This window comes from Rana temporaria, chromosome 1 (assembly GCF_905171775.1).
Source record: "Rana temporaria chromosome 1, aRanTem1.1, whole genome shotgun sequence".
Taxonomy (NCBI): Eukaryota; Metazoa; Chordata; class Amphibia; order Anura; family Ranidae; genus Rana; species Rana temporaria.
The window spans coordinates 159,534,287-159,554,641 of NC_053489.1; the positions used below are offsets into that span (position 1 = coordinate 159,534,287).

The 20,355-nt window shown below is 41.2% G+C and overlaps 1 protein-coding gene across 4 annotated transcripts in view; it reads left to right on the forward strand.

The window, feature by feature from the left end:
• Window positions 1–20,355, forward strand: part of SLC27A6 (solute carrier family 27 member 6) — a 90,464-nt gene that overhangs the window by 53,212 nt on the left and 16,897 nt on the right. For all 4 annotated transcript variants that reach the window (XM_040344900.1, XM_040344889.1, XM_040344870.1 and 1 more), the window contains exons 6-8: window positions 4,880–5,074; window positions 7,649–7,739; window positions 12,321–12,519. In XM_040344900.1, coding sequence (XP_040200834.1) covers window positions 4,880–5,074; window positions 7,649–7,739; window positions 12,321–12,519 — 485 coding nt within the window. The remainder of the gene's footprint in view (window positions 1–4,879; window positions 5,075–7,648; window positions 7,740–12,320; window positions 12,520–20,355) is intronic.

Sequence of the window (20,355 nt, forward strand, 5' to 3'; positions counted from 1 at the left end):
TGCACCAACCCCCTCCCACCGCTCCCCGGTGGTCTCTGCTGCTTACCGGAGCCATCGGTAGCGGCGGAGCCAATCAGGTCCAGTCCCCTCTGAGACATGGAGCCGAGTGAGGGAAAGATGAGTAACAGATATACGAAGTCTTCATTTATCATGTTTTGCGTAGATGAGCCTAACAATTTGGTTTAATTGTTTGCCACCTATTCAATAAAGATCATAACCTGTTTGAGACTTGGGTATAGGTTCAAATACTCCTTGATGGATTGTCTCTTTATTGTCATGAAGAATGCACCACACAGAGCTCAAAACCATTACTTGGCCAAATCTGAGCCAGGAAACCAGACCAAAGTGAGAAATAGCAAGCCATCTGGTCATCCAATATACTGTGAATACATTAATGAATATTTTATGTTAAAGCAATAAGGGGTTGGTGGACGGACAGTCATGATGAAAGATCTCCAGTGTAGCAAGAAAATGATTAAAAATTCGAAACCAAAAAGGCACCATTGTGTTCCAATTACATGGATGAATAAAATCTTGCTGTAGGTTATATGGCTTTCTGTACATCCTTCTTTCTTATTAAGCTTGTACTTTTTATAAGTGCCAAGTGACATACATTGCCAAATAAGAGAGCCTTGAAGATATACTAAAAAGGATAAACATGTGGAACAATGTGTCATCAGGTTGGAATTAAAAATTCAGATAAAAAGACTAAAGGCTTACAGTGTGCGTGTTAATACGTGTCAAATAGATCTGAAAAGCAGATAGCAGTAGCATCTGTGTAATTGCAACAATGTACAGGGAATACAAAGATTTCAGGTGAAACTCGAAAAATTTGAATATCAAGCAAAAAATTGTTTATTTCACTAATGTAACTTAAAAGGTGAAACTAATATATGAGAGAGACTCGTTACATGCAAAGCAAGATAGTTCAAGCCGTGATTTGTCCTAATTGTGATGATTATGGCTTACACAGCTCATGAAAACCCAAAAATCCACAATCTCAGAAAATTTGAATATTACATGCAATCGATAAAACAAGGATTGTCCATAGAACAATATCAGACCTCTGAAAAGTATAAGCATGCATATGTACTCAGTATTTGGTTTGGGCCACTTTTGCAGCAATTACTGCCTCAATGCCGTGTGGAATCTATCAGCCTGTGGCACTGCTGAGGTGCTATGGAAGACCAGGATGCTTCAATAGCGGCCTTCAGCTCTTCTGCATTGTTCGGTCTCATTCCTCGCATCTTTCTCTTGGCAATGTCCCATAGATTCTCTATGGGGTTCAGGTCAGGCAAGTTTGCTGGCCAATCAAGTACAGTAATCCCATGGTCATTGAACCAGGTTTTGGTGCTTTTGGCAGTGTGGGCAGGTGCCAAGTCCTGCTGGAAAATGAAGTCGACATCCCCATAAAGCTCGGCTGCGGAAGGAAGCATGAAGTGCTCCAAAATCTCCCGGTAGACTACTGCGGTGACCCCAGACTTAATAAAGCACAGTGGACCAATACCAGCAGATGACATGGCTCCCCAAATCAACACAGACTGTGGAAACTTTACACTGGACTTCAAGCATCTTGCAGTGTGCGCCTCTCCATTATTCCTCCGTACTCTGGCTCCTTGGTTTCCAAATGAGATGCAAAATTTGCTCTCATCAAATAAGAGGACTTTGGACCACTGAGCAACAGACCAGGTCTGTTTTTTTTTTAGCCCAGGAAAGATACTTCTGACATTGTTTGTTGTTCAGGAGTGGCTTGACAAGAGGAATACGACATTTGAAGCCCATGTCCAGGATCTGTCTGTGTGTGGTGGATCTTGAGGCACCGACTCCAGCCTCAGTCCACTCCTTGTGCAAGTCCCTAACATGTTTGAATGGCCTTTTCCTGACAATCCTCTCCAGGCTGCGGTCATCCCTGCTTCTTGTGCACTTTTTTCTTCCACACTTTTCCCTTCCACATAATATTCTATTAATGTGCTTTGATACAGCACTTTGGGATCATCCAACTTCTTTTGCAATTTCCTTTTGAGGCTTTCCCTCCTTATGGAGGGTGTCAATGATGGTTTTCTGCACAACTGTCAGGTCAGCAGTCTTTCCCATGGTTGTGATCCCTACTGAACCAGACTGAGAGACCATTTAAAGGCTCAGGAACCCTTTGCAGGTGTTATGGCTTAATTAGCTGATTAGAGTGGGACAATTTGAGCCTAGAATATTGCACCTTATTACAATATTCTAAGCCATAATCATCACGATTATGACAAATCATGTCTTGAACTATCTTGCTTTGCAGGTAATAAGTCTATCTCGTATATTAGTTTCACTTTTTAACCACTTAAGACCCGGACCATTATGCAGGTTAAGGACCTTGCCCCTTTTTGCGATTCGGCACTGCGTCACTTTAACTGATAATTGCGCGGTGGTGCGATGTGGCTCCCAAACAAAATTGGCGTCCTTTTTTTCACACAAATAGAGCTTTCTTTTGGTGGTATTTAATCACCTTTGAAAAAAAATGAAAAAAAATATAATGAATAAGTCACGTGTCCAGTGACAATACGCGTGGGGGAGGAGCCTAGTGACACGATCGACGGAGATCCGTCCAACTGAGGAGATCGCAAGCACTGAGCGGCGTTTTTTGACTCTACAGCTGAGCTTCTTTATGATCGGGTGTATCGTGAGTGCAATCGCTGTATTGCAAAGTTTCTTTCATGTGCCTAAACGTTATTTGCACTATGTCTGTTTTTCTTTTCCCCCAATATGAGCTGAATTGCCCTGAATGAATAGGAGATCCAGAAGGTGAAGTATCCATGCACTGAACACTTTACAACACAGGATTGCTTTTTTTCCTCTCAGTGATTGTGCAGGTTGCTGCTTTCCATGAAGGTTTCATGCTGATGTAAAACGGGACTGTTTTTGTTTGCATTTATTAGCACTTCACTGTACTCTCATCTTTATAGAGTTATTTCATTATTTGCCTAATAATTTATTTGCACGCTATGATGCCCCATTATTAGGGTTTGTACCTGGGGATCTCATTTGCACTATTGTACCTATAGGAACAAGTTAATAGTAGCGCAACACCTATATTTCATTTAATCACCTTTTGCGGTTTTTATTTTTTGCACTATAAACAAAAATAGAGCGACAATTTTGAAAAAAATGTCCTCAGTTTAGGCCGATATGTATTCTTCTAACTATTTATGGTAAAAAAAATATCGCAATAAGCTTTAATAGATTGGTTTGCGCAAAATTTATAACGTTTACAAAATAGGGCATAGTTTTATGGTAAAATGATTTTTACTACTAATGGTGGCGATCAGCGATTTTTTTTCGTGACTGCGACATTATGGCGGACACATTGGACAATTTTGACACATATTTGGTACCATTGTAATTTTCACAGCGAAAAGTGCTATAAAAATGCACTGGTTACTGTGAAAATGACAATTGTAGTTTAGGAGTTAACCACTAGGGGGTGCTGAAGGGGTTAAGTGTGACCTCATATGTGTTTCTAACTGTAGGTGGCGGGGCTGGACGTGTGACGTCAGTGATCGTCTTTCCCTATATCAGGGAACAGACGATCACTGACATTGCCACAATGAAGAACAGGGAAGGTTTGTTTACACTCACCTCTCCCCGTTCTTCAGCTCCGGTGACCGATCGCGGGACACCGGCGGCGATCGGGTATGCGGGTCTCGCGGTAGCGGTCACGGAGTTTGCGACCCCACGGCTGGGCCTTAAAGAGACATGTGCAGGTACGTGATTGTGCCCAGCCGTGCCATTCTGCCGACGTATATCGGCGTGAAGGGGTCCTTAAGTAGTTAAGTTGCTTTGGTGAAATAAATTTACTTTTGCATGATATTTTAATTTTTCGAGTTTCACCTGTAAATAAGGTTACAAGAAGATCAAGGACAGGGTCATGTGCATAACACCAAAGAAAAACAAAGCTAGGGTTAAAAGATGTAAATGTTGTAGATGCTTTCAAGTTAAACCACTTGAGAGTTCTAAGAGGCTCTGTTGATGCCCCTAAAGAGTTTGTAAACCCTCACAATTTTTTAAATGAAAATAACAAACATGCCTGTACTTGCCTGCTCTGTGCAAAGGTTTTGCACAGAGCAGCCGCGATCCTCTTCTTCTGGGGTCCCCCGCCAGTGCTCCAAGCCCCTTCTCTTCATCGCATGCCCCCACAGAATGCCACTTTCCATGGGAGCACCCATGCATTCACTGACACAGACAGCGAGATGTAGCCCAGCTCCCCACTCAACAGCTTGTGATTGACAGCAACGGGAGCCATTATCAATCTTTCTAATGAGGAGAGCGACAGCAGCTGGAGCCGCTGCACTCGTGCACATCGCTGGGTCGGATCAGGCTCAGGTAAGGAAAAGGGGCCTTCTGACATCCTCAAGATCAATGCAAATGGTAGCCCTGCATTGGACATGAAGAAGATGCTGAGAAACAGTCCACCACTGGAACACTCGGGAGTGCTGTTTGCCAGAGAGTGAAGGAATGGGTAAGTAAAACTGCTTTTCCCATCCCCTAGACATAAACAAGCATTTAACCGTTTGCAGTGTGTCCTAGACCCACTGCAAGCGAGGATCTTTACTTTTTTTTCTAGAGCTGGACTTAGAGTTTTGAGGGTACAATAAAAGTAAACATAGGTATTATTAAAGGGATATATAAAGTACAAGAACAATCAAGTACTTTAAACATGAATAAATTACTGAACCAGATTTCTCAAACTGTACAAAATAAATGCAGACTTCATCGAATTGCAAATCAAATGGCAACTACAGTACTTTATTTTAGTCCTACGAAGATGATTTTTTATTTTTTTCTGATTTATAATTTTTGTTAAACCCTATGTACATATATATTTTTTTATTTTTAGAGAGAAGGTGAAAAAGATCACAAGGTCCGTATGGCTGTTGGTAATGGTGTTCGCAGTGATGTATGGAAAGAATTCATTGCAAGGTTTGGTGACATCAAGATGTGTGAGCTGTACGGCGCTACCGAAGGGAACATTTGTTTTATGAACCATACTGGAAAAATTGGAGCTGTTGGGCGCACTGGTTTCTTTTATAAGGTAATGTATTGGAGATTTAGATTACATTTTTCTTCTACAGAGCATTGAAAAACATGTGTTTTGTTGCAATTGTTCTACAAGTGCACATTTACAGGGTTTTCACAAGGAAAGGAATTAGCCCTCCTAGTTATCTTGGGAAGACAAAATGATTAGCCTTTATGTTGTATAGATGGAAGAATGGGTGGGTCTGATTAAGCCTAGTAAACACTATGGGGCAGATCCACAAAAGAATTACGCCGGCGTATCTCTTGATACGCAGCATAATTTCAAATTTTGTGCGTCGTATCTTTGTTTTGTATCTACAAAACAAGATACGACGGCATCTCGGATCGATCCGACAGGCGTACGTCTTAGTACGCCGTCCGATCTTAGATGCAATTTTTCGGCGTTGAGTATGCAGATTAGCTAGTTACGGCGATCCACAAACGTACGTCTGGCCGGCGCATTTTTTTACGTCGTTTGCATTTGCGTTTAAAGCTACTATATGGTGGCATACTCAATGTTAAGTATGGCCGTCGTTCCCGCCTCGCATTTTAAATTTTTTACGTCGTTTGCGTAAGTCATTCGCGAATAGGGATTTGCGTAGAATGACGTCACCGTCGTGAGCCTTGGCTTGTTCCGGGTTAATTTCGAGCATGCGCACTGGGATACCCCCACGGACGGCGCATGCGCAGTTAAAAAAAAACGTTTACGTCGGGTCACAACGTATTTACATAAAACACGCCCCCATCACAGAGATTTGAATGCCGCGCCATTACGCCGCCAAAGATACACTACGCCGCTGTAACTTACGGCGCAAATTCTTTGAGGATTCGAAAAAAAAAGTTACGGCGCCGTAGTGTATCTTAGATACGCTGCGCCTGGCGGAGAGATGCGCCGCTGTACGTGGATCTGGCCCTATAAGTTTCAGCGGGCTGAATTTACATTGTTTTACAGATTCCGATGTTGGCGCATTGATTTCCCCTGCTGAGCTATTGTGTTCTGACAGGGGGGACTGAAACTTGGCCTGGGCAGGAAGGGGGTATAATTGCTCAGGCCAATTTTTATTTTTTTTCATCTTTTATTGTTTTCACAAGGGATGAACATCCATTGTGATAGCATGTGTTGTGACCGGTCCTCTTTATGGAAAAATCTGGGGTCTATTCTATCTCTCCCAAACAAATGGCTACTGCCCCCACCTATAACTGGTCTTCATAGCAAGGAGCACATGGACGGGCAACGCATTCAAAACAAAACCAAAGAAAATTCCCAGCTCAACTCACCAGCCCGTCTGCAACCAACCAAGTTATCCTGTCTTAACTGTTTGCATTAAAAACAGGGGTTTCATTAGCACACATTTGCAAATACATTCATAAGGTGCAGAGCCTCTCCAAGGTACCCCAGTATTATCTGCATTTCTAACTCAATTTATGAGAGCCTCCATAGAAGAAGCACATGCATTCTAATGGATAGATAGAGAGCAGGAGAGCCTGGAGGTAGCCCACTTCTCCTTAAAGGCACTGGGGCACACTGGACACCCAGCATATAGCACGGTTATATCTCTCCTCTGACCTCCAAAACATAAACACTGAGATTGTTAGATCAAATGCTGTACAAGCTGGTGACAGCTTGTAAATAAGCTAACCGAAAATGATGAAATCCTCATCACTTCAGGTATCTGACGTCACACAGTGGGAGGAATAACATTTGGAGCTGCTCACTCACCTGTCAAATTAAGACTCATGGCTATGTTCATAATGCAGATGCAACACAATAGATACACAGGTGGCTCTAGCCACACAAACAAACCGCACATTCATGCTGTATGGACCAGAGAACCTGTGTGAATGAGCCCTTAATTTTCTAAATTACTTTACAATTTTTGAACAACCCAGTTGGTGTGGGAGAGGGGCTTTGGTGAAATATCAGGGGTCTAAACGGACCCCTGATGTCTCACTTTTGGGACAGAGAAAGTGATTGAGGACACAGAATCCTTAATCCATTTCTCTGCAGCCTCAGATACACTGCAGAATGAATGAACAGGATGCACTATATAAGGAGGGAGGGGTTGGTACACAGCAGTGCTTGGGGGGAGGGTGATAATTGTGGTGGGGTTGGAATTGCTGGAACTAATCCCCCTGCGGTTCCCCCACAGGAGGATCAGTTTCAGTAATTTCCCCTCCCCTTCCGCACTGATCACCCTCCATATAGATATACAGGCATTTATAGGATTTATATTGAGTATAGATGATGCACTGACACAGTCTGGGCCAGATTCACAGAAAAAGTACGCCGGAGTATCTGCTGCGGGAACGCGCCTAATTTAAATGGCACACGCCCCATTTGAATTAGGCAGGCTTGCGCCGGACGGCTTTACGCTACGCCGCCGCAAGTTTACAGGCAAGTGCTTTGTGAGAACAAAGCACTTACGCTGAAAACTTGCGGCGGTGTAACGTAAACGGTATACGTTACACCGCTGTAATTCTACATGAATCTGGCCCTCTGTGTTTTATAAAATAACATAAATATTTTTATCATTACAACTTGAAGATTTAATGTGCACTGGTAACATTATATCATTTATCTCATACACAGCTTGCGTTTCCCTTTGAACTAATAAAATATGACATTCAGAAAGATGAACCAATAAAAAATAAACATGGCTGGTGTGAAAGAGTCAAGAAAGGTAATCCTTTTTTTCTTACTAATTATGCTTTCTTGAGCAAGTGCTATACTGAATATATGTTAATGTATATATTTAAAGCTCAATTGTATGTATTAAAAAATATACCAATGCAGGTTACAATAACACAGCACTATTTATTTATTTTTGTCCAAAGTTCCCTTGGCCCCAGCAGAAAATGTTGTTCCTGTCTGGAGGCTAAAGCTATAGACCACTGCAATTCATGTGATAGCGGTGATCTGTGTTCCGCACTCCGACATGCTCCCTGCCTTGTCACCACTACAGTGTTAAAGTACTAAACTGGGGAAAAAAAAAGCCAGAGGCCCCTTCAGTAGTACAGTGGAAAAATTTAATAAACAGCAACCTGACACTGTATAGAGAGACATATTGCAATAGAGGACACGGGGAGAAATATGAGAGAGTATGGGCAAATTGGATAGAGAAATCTATAACAGCGTCGAGGTAAAAGGGGGAAAGTGGGAGGTAAATCACACCATTAAAAAAAGGGGAAAGAGGAATGTATGGTATTGGGTGGAAGGATATTGTATGAATGTTTCGAACAATTAGGGGAATGTTATTGTAATGTAATTGTAATGTAATTGAAAATGAATGTAATGAAAATGTATGATTTTATGTTTTGTATAAAAAAAAAAAAAAAGGAAGTTCCTTAAAAAATTTATAAAGAGATTTATAAAAAAAAAAAACAGTGTTAAAATCAGAAGGGAGCATTGGTAATTGAAGCTGCTTATAATGATGATGTCTTGTATTTTAAAGTGGTTGTAAACCTCAGACGTGAAATAAGAACTATGCATATCCCTCTATACGCCCCCTTTTTTCTGAACCCTCAGATGAGCTTTATAATTCAGCACTTTGAACAGATGTAAAGAAAAGAGAGATGCAGATAGGTAGGTACAACCTACTTAGGAGGATTGGTTTGACCTTTGTATATTGCCTGAGGCCAGTCACTTCACTGAGTATAAGAAAGGGTTTACAACCACTTTAATTTACACAAAGTGTACACTATCTGTATGAAATTGAAGTCCATGCACTTTGTCTCTGTGGGTTCATACTCAAGTTTCTTCCCAACTCAAATAATCATATTGGTAGTTTAGCTGCCATGTGATCAGACTGACTTTAGGATATTTGTGTGCATCTTGATAGCAGTTGTATGGACATATAACTGTGATCCTTTTTGAGTGATTGGAAGCTGCTGCAGCTTTCCAGGAGTTTTTATGGGCCCAGCTGCGGTTGCGGACAAGTACTAAATACTTTATAAACCCTAAAGTGCTCAACATGGCCCTATAGCACCGATCAGCGCCACAGAAACAAACCTTAATGGAAATCAATATTCCTCAATACAGTTTTAACCAACAATACATTCTAAATATAAATGCAGAACATCCTGCTTTTAAATAGCAGCTGCTGAAAAAAACATTATTATAGATGAAACAACACTAAAACGACGTTACAAAAGGACCAACATTTAAATGTCTTTAAAATGTCGTCATAGCAGCGCCCTTGTCAAACAGTTCAGTTATAACAAACTTATATATGTTCTATATTATATATATATATATATATATATATATATATATATATATATATATATATATATATATATATATATATATATATATATATATATATATATATACTGTATATATATATATATATATATATACAAGAATACAAAAGTGCAGTGGTGAACGAAATTCCTCTTGAGTAGTGCGATTTGTGCTGTATTTAGCCTAGATGATATCTCTTCAGTGCCATACACCAAAACTGTCACCGCGTGAGGAAGATCTCCCCTTCGGAGATACACTCACCAGATATCTGGATCTTATGTGCTTTATGTCATAATCTTAATCTTTCACCACCTCTTCATATGAACTTCAACCAGCTCTTGCTAAAAGTGTGCGAAGGCTCCAATACAATACAATCATGTGAAAAGATGGAATATCCAAATTGTGTAATGCTGTTTCACAATAATTTTATTATAGTCCAAACCCCTCGCACAAGTTATACATACTAGCTGTTAATTTATCATGGAGCAAACAATAAAAGTGCATAGAATTGCGTAGTCACCCAGTTGTCATACGATCGCATGCATTCTGGGACACATTAGAAATCGTATCGGTGTAAACCAAGGTTAGTGTGCTTTTCACTACAAAGAGAGCACCTCATAATTTTTTACCTGGATCATTGACTCAGGGGCTGATTTGGGACAAAGTCCCTTTTTTCCTCCTCATTTGTCCCTCATTTTAGTTCAAAAAGTATTTCCTAGTGCTAAACCTTACATCCGATTTATAAATAACTGCATTTGTAAATTTAAAAAGCCAGTATAAAGGAATCATAGTGGTAAAAAAACACTTGTGGGTTGAACTTGAATTTTTTTATCTTTTTTGTATCGTTCTCCTTTTAGGGGGTGTGGCGCGGGGGGGGGTGTCCTATGCCTACATACTGTTGCTAATGGGTAACCCTTGTTCCTGTCTCAAAAAGTTGGGAGGTATGCATGTGTCCAACAACATCTTGATTGGTCAGAGTCCTATCTGCAGCAGCTTTCTAACATGAAGGCAAAGATGTTACTATGTACATACAGTATCTAGATGATGCCCTTTTTAATGTAAATGGGCAAAACGTAGTCCATGAGGATGATTTATAAATCTGTGGTTAGGAGATCGGAGTTGTTGTGGCAAAAACTGGGCTGTATGCAGAGCACACCGCCATTTTGCCCTGTGCTATTAAGCACAGAATCCGTCTTAATGAAATAATCCATATTTAAGCTAAATAGATTCACTCACCATCATTCTCTGCCATTCATACAAGTCAAGAGACCTCAGCAATTGTTCTCATTCCATCCTAGCTCCAGTCATCACTGGTTTACCGACGCCCTCACAGGCAGTTTTATTAAAGACCCAGCAGGAAGTGATGTCACAACATGGAAGTGAGGTCACAGGGTGTCAGCTCCACCCAGCAGATGCCCATATACGGAAGCCCTTCCAACAGGGATTCAATACAGTAACATAACAATAACAAAATAATACAACAAAAACCACAATACAATACAATGAATAGAAATACATACAATGAATACAATACAATACAATGTTGGCTAAAGTCTTATGGGCGTGTCCGGGCAGGGGGAGTGCCCCCCCTGCCTTCAGAAACGATCACAAGCGCTTATATTATTCGCTAATTCGCGAATCCTGAATCTTCGCCATTCCATAGAATAATGCATATCCAGATTATACCCTTATTAAGGTGGAATGGAGGCTATCTACAGGCGTACGCTACGAATCCCAAGCCATGCTGATCAGACAAGACCCAGATAAGAACGCACATCTGTCCATAACTACTCGTGTGCTTGCGGAGTGAGCGCACCCCCTCCTCAACGATCGTCTGTGCTAAATGCACAGAGGGCCCCTCGTCGGCGGACATATGCCCACGCCACAAACATCACATTCCAACCTCAAGACATTTTCTACTACCAGACGAGATTCAACCAGCCTCAGACTGCCCCAGTCAGCTCTATTTAGAGCGGGCTGCAGAAGTACTAAGACTGGGTGCCATTATGACAATACATCTTCAAATTTCCACCACAGAGTACAATGCATATTTCACACACAAAGCACTAACATGCTAGTTGAGGCTCCAACTAAAGACAAGCCAATTGTTCTGCTTGAATCTAGGTCTTGCATGGGTCATCCTCACTTGACTGCTCACAGACAGAGGATGGAATGCTAATCTCTACTGAAAATGCATTTTGGTATATCAAGGCCAGGCTAATGCCGCGTACACACGGTCGTTTTCTGCGATGTAAAAAAACGACGTTTTCTGTGAAGTAAAAAACGACGTTTTTAAAACGACACTTTTCAAAAACGATGTTGCCTACACACCATCGTTTTTTCACAGTGCTCTAGCAAAGCGAGGTTACGTTCACCACGTTTTTCCATTGAAGCTCGCTTCATAAGTAGCTTCTGGGCATGCGCGGGTGTAAAAACGTCGTTTGAAACGTCGTTTTTGCTACACACGGTCAATTTCTGTGAAGTAAAAAACAACGTTTTGAAAAACGACACATAAAATTGAAGCATGCTTCAATTTTTTTTGGTCGTTTTTCAGAAGACATAAAACGTCGTTTTCTCCCACACACGATCAATTAAATTGACGTTTTTAAAAACGTCGGTTTTTTACATCGCAGAAAACGACCGTGTGTACGCGGCATTACACTTTTCATATTTTCGCGTATTGGATTTATTATGATTGAAAGGAGCAGGGCCCTTATGTGTATATTATGTATGGCTAGCAACATTATATAGTCAATAGTGTTAAGAAACGGGAAATGTAACCTTTGTAATATATTGTGCTGCAAAATATTTTTTGCTTTTCTGATCGTCCCCTGTTGATTCATGTTTTATTGTGAATTTTAAAGTTGGGTCAACTTTAAAGGTAGTCTGCCAATAACAAATACATTTGTGGCTATCATTGGTCATTTGCTCACTACTCTTGCAGTTAATTAATTCAAACTATTACTGCTGTACATCCATTAACAATGACCCGGTTTTCTATCTACTTTCCATATAATAGGTGACGCTGGACTGCTTTTATCCAAAGTGAATCATACCAACCCTTTTTTTGGTTATGCTGGAAATAAAAAACACACAACAAAGAAGTTAATGTGTGACGTGTTCAAAAAAGGAGATGTCTATTTCAATAGCGGTGACTTGATGATGCAGGATTATAATAATTTTTTGTACTTCAGAGACAGAATTGGAGATACTTTCAGGTAATATATTCGTCTATTTTTAAATATGTTGGCTTTTCAGTTACAAATGAAATGGCATATTTATGCAGTTTTACAACAATGTTTTTTTTTCATGCAAATCAGGGATGCTTTTGGGAACTAGTCTGCTGTGTTTACAATACTCCAAAATTCCATTCGCCCTCTTATGTATTTAGCACAATGGTTAGGGAATTTGTTCTAAAAGGCAGCCTACGGAATCTATTTCTGAACCCAAATCATGTAAGAAGGCCCCATGATTCCACATAAAATTATTCCACATAAAATTATTCCACATAAAATTATTCCACATCAATTATGTACATTGCAAGGCTTTGGCAAAGTTCCTTGCAGGCTCTTACCTGCTCCTACATTATGGAAAATGGATTCCAGTCACTCACTGCATTCTCTAAATTGAAGTGGAAGGCAAGTCAAAGCCTTCTGTGATATTGTGTTCTGACAGGTGGACCGCTCCCTTGCAGAACACATCGGTCAGAACTTGCAGCCATTGGCTGTGTTTCTAGCATGCCCATTCGACAGAAGCCAGATGTTGGACCGGCTTCTGTACACACTGGCCGAATTTAGTCTGGTTTCTGTTGAACCAGCCGATTATTCAGTCCATGTGTACCAACCTTTACAAAGCTTAAATGTACTCCCACCCCCATTTTAAGCATATTCTATCTACCCTGTACAGTAAAACCTTGGTTTGAGAGCAACTTGATTTGAGAGCGTTTTGCAAGACAAGCAAAATGTTTGAATAAACTTTGCCTTGATATACAAGCAATGTCTTAATATAAGAGTAGCGTCATGTCACAACTGAGTATAAAAGAGAAGAGAGGAGCCTCCAAGTGTAGCAATATAGTTACATTTAATGAAGGTGCAACATTTAGCAACTTACTGCTACACTTAGAAGTGCCTCTCTTCTCTTTTATACCCTGCAAAAAAATGCTTTGATATACAAGTGCTTTGGATTACAAGCATGTTTCTGGAACATTATTGCGCAAACTATACTGTAAAAGGAAAGATGCCTATACTTATTCTGAAGTTATTCTGGTCTGGTCACATGATCTCTCCAGTGCTGGCTTCTGTGAAGAGGACAGATCGCTAGACATGTGCACAGAAAAAAAAATCGTTTTTTTTTGTTCTGTTTTGTATCGTTCCGTAGGTTCGTTTCCGTTCGTTTTTCGTAAGACACCCGTTTTCCTGTTCGTTCCCGTTCGTTTTTGGTACGACGAGATTTTTTCGTATTCCGATCGTTTCGTATTTTCGTTACTGTTTTATTTTCGTACATGCGGGATGGTTTGTTATTCTGTTTAATTCATGTTCGTTACTTGTTAGACAATAATTTTCGTGAATTTTCGTCAATGATTTGCATTCTGTGTTTTGGATTTTTTTTTTTGTTCGTGTTTTCGGTCGTGTGTTTGTGTGACATCTATGACAATTTGTTGTGGATGTCATGTGGGCATGCGACTGAAGATACGAACAGAAAAAGGATTTTCGTCATTTTGTACTTTCGTAAATATATCGCGGGATTCGCGGCACTTTCAACACGCGGCTCATCCATATTAACGATTGTTAAGCCCCATACACTTGGTCAAACTTTTTTAACAACAAACATAAAAACGATCGTTTTCCGTTCGTTCTCAGAAAATTTGTTCGTTTTTAAACTCCATCAGAAAACCATTTTTGGGTTCAAAACTCTGGCCAACTGATCTCCCTTCAGATGAAAATCCACAGAAAAGTTTATTTGGCTTTACTGTACTACTCAGCACAAAAGAGAAGCTGCTTTACTAACTACACTCACTGCCCATTCAAAAAAACGAAAATGACATCTGTGGCAAGGGATTTGCATTCTGTGTTTTGGGTCCTTTTTCTTTTGGTGTTTTCGGTCGTGTGTTCGTGTGACATCTGTGGCAAAAGATTTGCATTCTGTTGAATCCAAAATACAAACAGAAAAAAGGAATTCAAAATACAGGGTGCGGGTCTTTTGTTGTGGATGTCATGTGAGCATGCGACTGGGGATGCGGACAGGGAAAGGATTCAAACAAGATACAGAGTGCAAATCTTTTGTTGTGGATGTCGTGTGAACATACGGCTGAGGATACGAGCAGAGAGGGGATTCAAACAAAATACAGAATGCAAATCTTTTGTTGTAGGTGTCATGTGGACATGCGGATGAGGATACGAGCAGAGAGGGGATTCAAACAGGATACAGAATGCAAATCTTTTGTTATAGATGTCATTTTCAATCTTTTGCCGTTTTCGTTTTGTCGTATTTTCGTCAGATCGTTCGTTCGTTCGTATTTGCGGTTGTTCGTTATGCGGCTCATTCGTAATCCCGTCGTTTTCGTATTTTGGTGCTTTAATTTTTTTCATATGTACACATTATTCTGCGGGTACGAAAATTAACATTTTCGTACGAAAATAACATTCGTACGAACGGGAATGCACATATGTAGAGATCGCTGACGATGGCTTCAGAGCCTGCACATTCATGTCACCCATAGGCTTATTATGGAGCATTCATTGTCGGCTGTCCCTTTTCTACACTGAAGCTGGCAATGGGACTCCGATCATGTGGCTGGACCAGAGCAGCTTCACAATATTCAAGTATAGACAACTTTCCTTTTACAGGATAGATAGAATAGCCTTAGAATGGGTGTGGGAGCAGATTTATGCTTAGGTTTTGACTTGCCTTCCAATTTAAAGCGGTTGTAAAAGGCTGAAGTTTTTTTTACCTTAATGCATTAGGTTAAAAAAATGGACTTATCTGAGCCCAATCTCGATCCAGCAATGTGCACGAGCATAGGCTCAGAGAAAGCAGCGGGAGCCATTGGGCGCCCTGGACACAGTATACAGAATGTTCAATGTGAGCAAAATGGAAAAAAATAAGTGTTTACGTTCTAAAAATGCTAGTACAGTAAAACCTTGGTTTGAGAGCGTTTTGCAAGACAAGCAATATTTTTTAATACATTTTGACTTGATACACAAGCAATGTTTTGATATACAAGTAGCGTCATGTCACAAGAGCGTATAAAAGAGAAGAGCGGCGTCCTCTAAGTGTAGAAATATGGTTACATTTAATGAAGGTGCAACATTTAGCAACCTATTGCTACACTTAGAGGCGCCTCTCTACTCTTTTATACTCTGTAGCTCCATGTTGGATTTTGCTTCTAATACCCTTGTGGAAGATTCCATTTGTGGATGAACATTTTATGCATTCTATCACATTCCTATAATCTTTTTATATGGACAATAAACTGAAACACCTATGAATAAATGGTTGTGGAACAAATCATCTGAGTTTCCATTATTTCTTATGGGAAAATTTGCTTTGATATACAAGTGCTTTGGATCACAAGCATGTTTCCGGAACGAATTATGCTCGCAATCCAAGGTTTTACTGTACCTTTGTTGCCAGTGGATTTAATACTTTGAGATTCTTTGACCCAGAGTAAGCATGCAACAAGTGAAGTCAGAACGCCATATGTTATTAACCAAAAACAAGTGTGAAAATCAGAAGTCAGAGATTTGGCATGGTAACCAGGCAAAATGCATTTTTAGAGGCATATGGCAATGGCGGCCTTGATATATTTTATATTTCATATCACGTTGTTGAAGCAATCCAGTGAAGATACTACCCACTGTTTTTAGTGCAGTCAGCTACAAGATGCTTACGGTAATTAGAAGGGTAGAAAAAGGCATGTATGCTGGCCACACATATTCAGATTTCATCTAGTTTTAATGTATACTCTATGTATTTTTCAATTGAATTTTTAAACTTTCATATACGATCCATCTTTTCTTTTTTTTTTTTTGCGTGCCAAAAGTCAACTTTTTTTATGATTCAATCAAAGTTATTTACCTATTATTAAAAAAAAAATCGTTTTATAAAGCACTGCATTTTAAAAGCAACATACACACACATTGGGGTAGATCCACGTACCTGGGCGCATCTTCCCGCCGGGCGTAGCGTATCTAAGATACACTACGCCGCCGCAACTTATTTTATTTTTTTCGAATCCACATAGAATTTGCGCCGTAAGTTAAGGCGGCGTAGTGTATCTCTGGTGGCGTAAGGGCGCGGAATTAAAATGGATGTAATGGGGGAGTGTTTTATGTTAATACGTCGTGACCCGACGTAAACAACATTTTTTTTTAACTGCGCATGCGCCGTCCGTGGGGGTATCCCAGTGTGCATGCTCGAAATTAACCCGGAACAAGCCAATGCTTACGGCGGTGACATCATTCTACGCTAATCCCTATTCGCGAACGACTTACGCAAACAAAATTGTACGCCGGAACGACGGCCATACTTAACATTGAGTACGCCACCATATAGCAGCTTTAACTATACGCTGGAAAAAGGCGAACGAAAACGACGTAAAAAAATGCGCCGGCCGGATGTACGCTCGTGGATCGCCGTAAATAGCTAATTTGCATACTCGACGCGGATTTCGACGGAAACGCCACCTAGCGGCCGCCAAAAAATTGCATCTAAGATCCGACGGCGTACTAAGACGTACGCCTGTCGGATCGATCCCAGATGCCGTCGTATCTTGTTTTGTGGATACAAAACAAAGATACGAGGCAGGAAATTTTAAAATTACGCGGCGTATCAATAGATACGCCGGCGTAATCCTTTTGTGGATCTGCCCCATTGTATTTTTTTAAATACAGTTTTCCTGTGGATATACCTAGGAAAGAAAAGAGAGAAAAAAAATTGACTTTACAAGATCACATGGGACAACATAATTCATTTAAGTGTTTGCATTTAGGTACACTTTAAGGTATCGACATGTTATTGGACATTTTATTAAAAGAAACTAAAAAGAATAATACCCATACACGGCATAACATTTAGCCTACTGAGTTAAAGAGGAACAGTGTAAATGTGTAGGTTATAAAGGGAATGAGAAGAAATGATAATTCAGCAGAACATTATGCAACTGGGCACTTTGCGCCTCTATGACTCAGTGTCATCACAAGAAGATTGTTTGTCAAAACACAAATGACACGCTAACTGATACAACAGAAATATCAAGCCGATGGAAGCAGTTTTAGGTCAAAGACCTTTGAGGGTTCCTGTTACATGATCCTATATAGGTCTGTATATTTATAATCAGGGCCGTCTTTACTGGGGAGCAAACGGGGCAGCTGCCCTGGGCCCAGTCATTGTTGGGAGGCCAAAACAGCTGCCTGTCGGAGTTCTGCCACCTCCGGCGCTGATCACGCTGGCTGCTTGCTACTGTAATCTGCGAGAGGAGTGCTGCTTGATTTACAAGCGTCATCGCTCCTCTCTGTGCGGCCCTTCAGAACCATCACTTCTCCACACATCGATCTCTGTGAGAGCAGAGGATGGAGGGGCGGGGCATCAATACATGCGGAAGCTCCTCAAGAGGCCGGCAGCCTGCACTGACATGCATGGCTCTTCTGCAGCACCACTTTGTTGTTTGGGTGAGGTGAGCTCTAAACTTTAATCCGAGGGGAGGAGAGCTTTTTTCTCTTGGGGGATTAGGGTTGGACTTGAATGTACAGCACACTCCCTTAACCATGCATTATGCACATAGTAAACCCCTTATCCTGCACTCTGAACATGTAGCGCACCCTTCAATTCTGCACATAGCGCACCCTTCCATCCTGCACTCTGCACATAACTCACCCCCTGAACCCTGCAGATAACGCACCCCTGCACTCTGCACATGGCGCACCCCTGAACCCTGAACATAGCACACCCCTCAATCCTGCACTCTGCACATAACACACCCCTCAATCCTGCACATGGCTCACCCCTGCACTCTACATATAATGCACCCCTGAACTCTGCACATGGCACACCCCTCAATCCTGCACTCTGCACATAGCGCACCCCTCAAAACTGCACTCTGCACATAGTGCACCCCTCAAACCTGCATTCTGTACATGGCACACCCCTCAGTTATACACTCTACACATATCGCACCTCTCAACCCTGCACTATTTACGTAGCACACTCTTCTGTATATAGTTCACTCATGAACTCCTGGTATGTAACAGGAATCTTAATGTAGCGCACCCCTCAACCCTGCGCTCTGTATGTGGAGCCCCCTCAACCCTGCACCCTGTACAAAGCGCACACCTCAACCTGCAGTCTGCACATAGTGCACCCCTCAACCCTGCATATAGCACACCCCTCAACCCTGTACTCTGTATGTAGCACACTCTTCTGCATATAGTTCACTCCTGAACTCCTAGTATGTAACCATGCCTCAATATTGGTGATGTTTGACCACACCCACAATTTGATGCAGAGATAATAAAGTACAGTAACCTCTAGCAACCAATCCATGAACATTAATGATTTGCTGTAATCTTTAGCAACCAATCAGTGAGCAAGGTTGATTTGCAGTAACCGCTAGAAACCAATTATCAATAATGATGTATGGTAACCTCTAGCAACCAATCAGTGAGCAGTAGAAATGTGCAGTAACCGCTAGCAACCAGCAAGCAGTCATGAGGTACAGTAACCTCTATCAACCATTTAGCAAGCAGAAATGATGTGCTGTAACCTCTAGCAACTAATCAGTGAGCGGTAATGATATGCCTTTTATAATCCATATACAGCTGTCACATGACCCAGCTCTTTCACAGGCTGTTTGCAGAAAAAACATGGCAGGAGGAGCTTCTAGTCCTCTGCTGCTGGTCACATATTCAAAATTGGCATCCAAATATATATTTAAAATTAAATCTTCATAATTGTATGGAAATAATATGGTGTGGGTGGATTTCTGCCAGTAACAGGCTGTGTCACTCTCTTCCAGCCTGTGTCTCGGGAAGGATTAGAAGAAAGTGAAGCCTCCATTAATCTACATTTATTATTCTGCTCCCATTATGTTTAGCTGGTTAGTGGGTATGGAGGAGGAGGGAGGAAGTGGGCTGTCATTTACCATTGTGTATATGCTGATATGTGTGACTCTATAGTCACATGGGCTGCTCAAATGTGATAGGGAGGAAAATGTCAGCATTGGAAACTCGCTGAAAATTGAGCATGTGCAGAGATGCCACCACAGCTGCAAAATCCCTAGCTGAATTGGGGACATGAAAAGAAGATGGAGATGGTGAGCATCAGGATCAACCAGGTTTTTTGCAGAATACATAAAATGAATCTCGTAGTGACTGAGTGAGTATGAACAGAATGTAATACACCATTTACTGATAGTTTTTCATGATGTGGGTTTAGCGACACATCAGAAGCCCAGCAAAGCACAACTGAAGGTGTCCCTGCATTTTAAATTGGGGTGGTGGTCATTTTTGTTTGGCACCAAACTACATCCTTGGTCAGGTGTAAAGATTGCCATTTGTTTATCAGTAGGCATATTTTCCAAGCAATGGAAAGAACATTTATAAATAATTCTTGAGCCCAGGTTCACACTGGGTACGATTTGGTTCGATTTGAGATGCGATTTCACTTGTGAAATCGCATCTCAAATCGGCAGCATTTGCCGGCAATTGTCGGCAATGACACCATCCTAATCGGTGCGACGCCGCATCTGCGGCGCTGCACCGATTTCAAAAAGTTGTTCCTGTACTACTTTTTGTGATTTAGGGCCGCGATTTACATAGACATCTGTGCAGAAACCTGCACAGATGTCTCTTAAATCGCGGCCGAAATCGGAACTGCCAGCGGGAGTGAAATCGTGCGAGTTGAGCTGAACTCGCACGGCTTCACTCCCGCAGCCCAGTGTGAACCAGGGCTAAGAAGAACAAAAATAAAACTCTACGTAAGAGCAAAGACATCAGGGTGCCTGCTGTGCTATTCTCATGTAAACCAACAGGTTCACTTTAAAGCTTGCCCCATCTGTG